This window comes from Lemur catta, chromosome 7, assembly GCF_020740605.2.
Source record: "Lemur catta isolate mLemCat1 chromosome 7, mLemCat1.pri, whole genome shotgun sequence".
In the NCBI taxonomy this organism is placed as follows: Eukaryota; Metazoa; Chordata; class Mammalia; order Primates; family Lemuridae; genus Lemur; species Lemur catta.
This window is the reverse complement of record NC_059134.1, coordinates 105,071,451-105,079,495: the sequence shown is the minus strand read 5'-3', so window position 1 is coordinate 105,079,495 and position 8,045 is coordinate 105,071,451. Positions and strand designations below refer to the sequence as shown.

General features: G+C 49.3%; 1 protein-coding gene across 2 annotated transcripts in view; it reads left to right on the top strand.

Annotated features, from left to right (window-relative positions):
* The first annotated feature begins 4,224 nt into the window (after positions 1-4,224).
* The window catches only part of KDM2A (lysine demethylase 2A), a 113,511-nt gene continuing 109,690 nt past the window's right edge, over positions 4,225-8,045 (top strand). The window contains exons 1-2 of one of the 2 annotated variants that reach the window (XM_045558365.1): positions 4,225-4,260; positions 6,358-6,482. In XM_045558365.1, the coding sequence (XP_045414321.1) occupies positions 6,441-6,482 (42 nt within the window). In that variant the 5' untranslated portion in view covers positions 4,225-4,260; positions 6,358-6,440. Of the gene's footprint in view, positions 4,261-4,325; positions 5,169-6,357; positions 6,483-8,045 lie in introns of those variants that run through there. The other variant, XM_045558364.1, reaches the window with a different exon arrangement.

Genomic DNA, 8,045 nt, shown 5'->3' with positions numbered 1-8,045 from the left:
TGATAAAAGAATCTACAGGGCATTTCTGGCTTTCTTTTTTTTTTTTTCTTTTTTTTTTTTGAGACAGGGTCTTGCTCTGTCACCCAGGCTAGAGTGCAGTGGTGTCATCATAGCTCCCTGAAGCCTCAGACTCCTGGGCTCAAGCAGTCCTCCTGCCTTAGCCTCCCAAAGTGCTAGGATTACAGGCATGAGCCACTATGCCCGGCCTTGTTTTTTTTTCTTGATCAGATCAATTTAGATTCTACTTCCAGACTTAAAAAGAAAACTTTCTATTACTTGAAGCTCATAATCACCCCACCCAACACTCAGTTTTTTTTATTTCACCTGGGGTTAAAGCAGTATATAATATTAATTTTGGAAGTTCCTTTGAGGAATACAAATGTGGCCTGATCCTTGTCTTCAAGGAACTTATAGTCAAGTAGCAGGGGAGGGCTAGAGGGAGATGATCTGGAAATGATTAAGTAACAAAACTAGAGAGCCTGTGATTAAGTGCACCAAGTGGGCAGGTAGTAGTTCAGTCAGATGGTAACGGCTCAGGAGAGAGAAAATGAACACGGGAGGTAGGGAGTGGGCAGAGTGATGGAGAGAAGAATGGAAAGAAAGAGACTTCAGGAGGCAGATGATGACAGAGTGGCAGCTGGGGGCAGGGAAGAGAGAAAAATGGACAGCAGACACACCAGGGGCTGAAGACGTAAGGGAGACTAGAAGCTAGGAAAGGACATAGAAGCTATGAGTAACTCAGTACTTAGCTTTGTATAAACTCTTGCGAACCATGTAAAAGCTCTTTAATTTACTTAAACATTGAAGCATCTTTACTCAAAACTTTCCTTAAAACTAGAGATCAGAAACACAGAAAATGTTCGTAAGTAGAGGCCATTATGTGCCAGACACTGAGCTTTAAGACATTATTCATTTCATCCTGAAAGTTTGGTAGTTTTCCCACTTTTAGATGAAAAAGCGACGCTTTCATTAAGATCGAATAGCTAGTAGCCAGCAGAGTTGCCCTTCAGTCCTGGATGCTGAAGCTTTTTAATCACTGGTTTATGCTACCTCCTAGGGGGTCTTCAAGACCAACTTCCCGGTTTTGGTTTAGATCTACACTGTTTGGGACATCCTTACTTCCTCCTTAACATTTAAGGAGAAATTGGAAATAGTTTAACTTAGTTAACCAGATTATAGAGTTCTCTTCTCACCCCTGAAAGTCTCCCCAAAAAAGTGGGTGATCTGGATTTTGACTCAGGATTTGTTGGGTCTTTGTTTTGCTCAGGAAGGCAGAGATTTGTTGATATCTTATTAAGGCACAGCTTATTCCAGGCAGGGACCCTCTTCTCAACAATTCTAGAAGGAATTTTTCTTTCCTTCTTCCCACATACCACTCTCCCCCCATCCCTGCAGCTGTAGTTGAAGTCATATAGCTCATAATTCTATCGGCCTTCTTGGGGAATCTCCCAAGCTCTATTCTCCTTGAACATGGCTCTTTCAGGGCAATGCAGTGAGCCTCACAGAGCTGCCCTTGCCAATCAGAGCCACTCATTGTGACTGTGGGGGAATGACTAGCCATCTCCCTATCTCTTATCTCACCCTGCACATCTGCTTTGGTATATTAACAAACCCTGCCTGTGGAGAAACCATTGCGTATATCTGTTTAAATGCCCCCTTCCTCCAAATCAGACTAGTTAACAAATCGTTTTCAACTGGAAAAGAGCTGACTGCAATCTGACAAACTTTGCTCTATTTGCAGTTCTGTTCAAAATAAGTACTACTATTATTGTTCTGGGGCCTTCCTACCAAACAGGTACCTGTTTGCCAAAGGTGAGCAGCTCAGTTCCTTGAGGGTTAATTACTTAAGGGGCTCTGGACCTTAAGAAAAAAAAAGGGAGACCAAATTGAGTTACTGCTAGAGACCTCTCTCTCTCTTTGCCCCCAAGTAGTCCCTGGGCTATAGGAATGAGTGGGAAGGAAATAAAATTGTTTATTTTGCAAGTAGCAATGAGGCCAAACACTTACTTAATCTGACAGTGGCAAAAGTCTTTCTTTCCTTAAAAACAAAACAAGCTGCTAAGTTTTTCTATACCTAGACAGAGCCAGATGCCTATGGTTGCACCGATGTGAAAGACTGGTGCTTTTTAAATATATTTTATTAGTCTGAAAGATTTCAAAAAGCTTTAGATCTGATAGTTTTGGTGATTATCCTCTTTGTATCAGTGCTCTGTAAATTTAAGAAGTCTGAACAAAACTGTTATCAGAATAAACGATATTTTTCAGTGACCAGAATGCAAGAGGATGATACCACATTGACAAACCTTTTCTATTGTTTGAGATGTTTCAGTGGCAATTGCTGAGTGCTGGACTCCTCTCTGTCGGAGCAATTATGCAAAGTGTTTAACCTTTCTATACTTCAATTGTCAGTCTTTAAAATGAATATAACTCTACCTGGCACTTCAGCTTGTCTCCTAAGGATGTTGTGAAACAAAGCAGAGAATGTCTGTAAAAACTCCCTAAGTTTGCATGTAGAAAAACCTTGTGTGGTAATAAATAATATCTTGCGTTTGTTTACGTAGCGCCTTTACCCTAGAGTTCAAACCTTGACAGAAATAGAAGGTATCATTATTTCAATTGTCTTTCGCTAACGTCTTCCTAAAAGAGTTGAAAGCTGCTTATGCAGGTTATGTGATTCACTCACTCCATGCCCTTCCTCTCTTCTTCATTCCCGCCTCCCAGGAATCAGAGTTTAAAGAGTGGGAAACCAAGGCAGGCAGGGAGAAAAAGATTCGTCTGACACCACTCAGCAAGGGCGCAGTGAAGCCAATAGTGCCAACCCTGAGGTGTAACGCCCAAGCCAGGGTCCTTTATGGGATTTACAATTTAAACGGGCCCCAAAGCAAGAGATTGGCTGGGGAAATGCCCGGATCGCGGTTGGGCTGCTCTCATGGCATTGCTCGGATACCTCTGGCCCGGCTCCGTCGACGTCTGGAGCCTGCCTGCCCGTCGGGCAGCTGTCGAGCCGCGGGAGCCCGTCCGTGGGCAGGGCCGGCGCAGCTCGGGCGGCCGCTGCCCCGTCGCTGACCCTCGCGCGAAGCTGCGCGCACCGAGAGGAGACATCTTCCCGGCCGGGCCTCCCGCGCCCGCCGCGGCCCAGGGCGGCGGGGTCGGTCCAGAGGCCGGGGGCGGCCCGTGCACCCCTCCGTTGGGGGCGCCCCGACTCGCCGGGGGCGGGGTCACGTCCCACCCGGGCCGCCGGGGGCACCGGCGCTGCGGAAACCTGAGCGTGGCCGAGGAGCGGGGGCTTCCAGGGCCACCTCCCCGGGTGCCTCCGGCCCGCGGTGGGTGCGCCGGCCGCCGCCGCCCCCGGGCCGTCGCAGAGACCACTCCTGCGCTTGGTACCTGTGGACGCCCTTGTCAAGCGCCTGGAGCTCCCCCGGGGGAGCCGAGCCCAGGACAGACATGCTACTCTCGTTTCCTGCCCCTTCGGAGCTGCGAGGAGTGGGTGAGGCGGGGCCAGGCCGCTGCACCGAGGAGCCCCCCGAGCCGAGGGCGGACGGGCCCCGCGGCGGGGGCGCTGGGGCCTGCCCGGGGATGGCGGGCAGGCTGGCCTCGGCCCACTGGCCAGCGCGCGAGGGGAGGGCAGCCGGCGGGAATGCGCCCCTTCCCCGCACCCTCTCGCCCTGGGCAGGCCTGAGCAGGGCGCCCAGGTCCGGCGGGCCTTGCCCAGCAGCCTGACCCCGGGAGACCCCGCTCTGAGGCGGGCAACGACTGCCCTGGCCCAGGCCTCCCGGCCCTCAGGTTGTGTGACTCTGACGGGCCGCCTGTGACAGAGGGGGGTTGAAGGGGAAGGGGGCGCTTCTCCCCACTGCCGTGGGGGCGGTTGTGCTTTGTGGGGGGTCGGGGGTCACCACCCTCCCAGGAGGGGTGGGGGAGGGCCGCCGGCGCAGCTGGCCGCGAGGGGCGGGGTCACAGGCGAAATGTGTGTGTGTGAGCGAGGGTGTGTAGGGGGTAGGGCGCGCGCGGAGGAGGATCGGCGCCCTGCGCGCAGGCGCGAGGAGCCGGCCGGGCCCAAGCCGTGGAAGAAGGCCGACGGGGAGTGGGGGCGGTAGGCCGGCGGGAGGGCGGACAGGCTGACGCGCGGTGGGGCGGGGAGCCGCCTCGGCGTCGCGGGGCGCGGGCGATTCGAGGCCGACGCATCCGCGCGTGCGCGCGCTGGCGGTGTGTGCGCGTTAGAGGAGAGTGACGCGTGCGCGTTCACGTGCGCCCAGGAGAGCGGTAAGAAGCGAAGGCTGATTTGAAGGGGGGTGGGGAGTGGAGAGGCGAGCTGGATGAGGGGGTGGGGAGGTGGCGCCTGCGCAGTGCGCCGCGGAGGAGCTGTGTGTATGTGAGAGTCTGACGGGTTCAAAATGGCGGCGGCTGCTTCAGCGGCTCCTCCTGTGTGAGGGAAACAACACCCCTCCCCGGCAGCGGCGGCGGCGGCGGCTGCGGCTTGCAGAGCACCTTCCCAGCGGCTAGGCCTGTCGCTGCTCTGTCTATCCTGGGCAGGGGGCGCTCCGGGAGGAGGGGCAACGCCAGGGGGCCCATCTACCGGAATCCCTCCTCTGCGACTGGGGAGTAGCCGGGGGGCTCGTCCCGCAGACCGGAGCCCGGGCTAAGGGGGAGACGCTAGGGGAGCCCGGGCCCCCATCCCGGCGCGCCGCGCCGCTCCCGCTCTCTCCGCCCCCCGGGCCCGGGGCCCGCGTTCCGGGGGGCCGGGGCGGTGCGGGGAGCATCGGGCCGGCCGGTCTCAGCTGATCGGCCGCCGCTCCCGAAGGCGGCCAGCGCTGCTCGCCGAGGGCACGCGAGGAGGGCGCTCCCCGCGGCCCGGGCTGGCCCGGGGCTCGGGCTCGGGCTCGGGCTGGGGCTGCTGACCGCTGGCTCGGGGGAGGCGGGGGCGCCCTGGGCTCGGCGCCGAGGGGTCGTGCTCCCCTCGCCTGACGCCTCCGACTCCCAGTCTCCAAAGCCAGAAGAGGAGGTTTGATTCAGCAACTGTTTCCTCTCTTTTCCGGGTCGCTCTGACCCTCTGTGGATATTGGGTTGATCCACGGAAAAACCGAAGACGACGTTTGGGATTTAATTTTTCCTCTCAGCTTTTGGAATCTTTTACTTCTCACTTGGACAAGAACTCAAGAGCAAAATCCCCGGTGAGATTCCCCCTCCCCCCCTCATTTGGAAGTTTGGTTCACTGTGTTATCTAAAGACTTAATGTAAAGTTTCTATTTCTTTTTCCTGTGGGTGAACCATTGAAACACCTTTCCCTGGGGGAGCCCGGCGAGATTTGCCGTTTTTCCTCTCCGGCCCTGGCTGCTCCAAGCCCGGGCGGTCCTCGTCCAGGGGGTGCAAACTCGGTTTCCCTCCCGACTTCGGGCTAGGGCTTCCTCCTGGAGAGCTCTGCCACGAACTGCTCTCACAAACTATGTCATCGGGTCCTCTGGTCTCGTCGTAGCAGTTTTGAAAGGATGCTGTTAACGTGGCTGTAATGTAGTTACAAAAAGGGGAGAATATCTGCGTTCCCAATGGAAGCCATTATCTATGAGAATATTTGGAAAAAAGAAAACCCTTTCTGGGTATTATGGATTGACCGCCGCGCCAACTGGTCTTTAATTTTGGAAAAGATGTATTTTACTCATATCCATAGATCGAATCGTTTATTTTATGACTTTATCCAAAAAGATCAGATGGAATTTTTGTCCCTGATTTGCAACTCTCAAATTTGTTTCAGAGTTGTGCACATCTTGTGATGGGGTGGAGGGTAGGTTGGGAATGAAAAGAAATGGGGAGTCTAGGAAAGGAAGGTGGCGAGTGTGTACGGCCTTAATGGAGGGATATGGGAAATTGTTTTGGAGTCTTTTCTTTAAATATTAATTTCTTGTCCTCATTTCATATAGGTAGTTTGCCCTTAGTTTCTAATTACCATTGAGAAAGAACTAATTTGGTTAGGATCTGGATTAGTACAGTGCTGCTTCACCTGGTCAGCTCTCTAGAGATGAAAGTCATAAAAGTCCTGGGCTTTTTTTTTCCTAATGCTGCCATGAAGGGGAGCCTTGGTAATTGTAATCCACTGGGGAGAAACAAGTGATGTGGCCCATCCACAAGGAACTGAAACCAACATCTCGTTTTGCCTAGGCCGCAGATAGTTGTGATGTGTTGATTAATGCTGAACATGACATGGATCCACTTGTCCAAGAGCAGAAAGGCCCCAAACTCATGAAGAGGAACCTGATTTCTCAGAGAGCGTTTAACTTATCACGTATCCTAAATGCTTTTTTCTGTGAACAGAAAGCATAAGTTTGAGAATGAGTTCTCATTTCTGCTTGTATCATTATTCTTTAGTGTTGCAATCTGGTTCCTAAGGAGGAAGAGGAAGGCAGCCCTGGAGTGGTTTCTTTATAGTAATTTCAACGGAAGAGAGAGAGATGGAACCCGAAGAAGAAAGGATTCGTTACAGCCAGAGATTGGTTAGTATTTTCTTTCTCTCTCTCTTCCCTCCCCCTACCCGAATTTTGAAGTATAATAACTATTTTGTTTCCATTTGTGAACATACTGTGATTAAAACTTTTCAGGTGACTTTTCTGTGCACTAAAGGACGTGGGGGGGAACGTATATTAATATCTCATTTGGTTTATGGCCAAGTAGTTAGAGCCTTAATATTCATCCTATTTGGAAATGGAGTTGTATGTAGCCTTTAGTTTTTATAGAAACCATTGTAAATCAAAGGGTTTTGTAGATTATAATGTGACAAGGATTTCTAATTTTACAATAATGACATTGTAATCTAATTGATTGAATTAGATTAGAAGATAAATTTTAGGGCCAAAACTGTTTGAGGAAGGGTAGTTTTACATAATTTTTTAAGATTATGTTCTGCCAGGATTTGTGACTTTGAGCTGGGAGTAGAACTATGAATTATTTTCTTCTATTCTACAAATTAACACTTTGGTCGAGTTGGAGGGTTGTTAGGGGGATTGATTGAGGAAAGGTAGGTAGAATACTGGATGCTGATAAAGTTCTGTATTTTGTATTTTGGGAGGAATGTATGAGATCTTGTTGAAAGAAATTTTAGTCATAATATGAAGGAATTAGCTTGTGTGTGCATATGAATACTTATTCCCTTAAGTCTGCTTTCCTCTCAGGTTTTGCTTATTGGAGTTTAAGAATTTGATTTTTCTTTTCCTTAGTCAAAGAGAAGTTTATTAATATTCTTACCATTTATTCATTTCAAAAATTTGAATTTTCGTTTGTAGAATGGAGTATGAGGAAAGTCACAGAATTGTATGTAGTATATGAAATTTGCTGAACTGAAAGATCTAGAAGATTACTAAAGGAATTTATGGTGGTTTTATTTGGCTCTGTGTTTTAGACTGAGTGTGGAGGAAAAAAGAATGGTTCTCTAATCCATTTTCTGATGATCCCTGTTCTTCTTAAGAAAAGACTCTTTTTTTTTTTAATGTGACTGCTGAAAAGGTTTGGTACATATTGGCAAGTATATCCAGCAGGCATGTATTCTGGTGAGCCTTATTTGTGTTGAGATAATGATTCTTTATCTCTAACTTCTAGAAATTAAGTGTACCAGTGGAATTTTGTATGTTTAGGATTTATTTTTGTTTTGACATTTCTTGAATCAAACTTTTCTTTGGGAACAGAAAAGAAGAGGATGCTGCAAAATTCCCTCCCCAGGTAGTTGCTGCTGTATGGAATTCATTTTTATCATGTCATGCTCTTAGGTAGATATCTAAGGGATCTTGCAGTCCACTCTTTAAAGGAAGATTCTTTAAGCTAGCAAAACTTTTGACATCTTTTAACAAGGTAGAGGTGTAGTGGTAAGATCCAGGGACTCTGTGACTTTTGTACTGGTAAGATTTTTCTTTTTCTTTTTTAAATTATAAGCTTATTGCTACCTGTTGTATACATGAACCATTTCCTTATTTAGGATATTTTTTTCTTTTTTGTTAATGTGCTAACGTAGCAGCATTGTGTAAGAGGTTATATCATATATTTTGGGGGATCTTTCTCACTTAGAA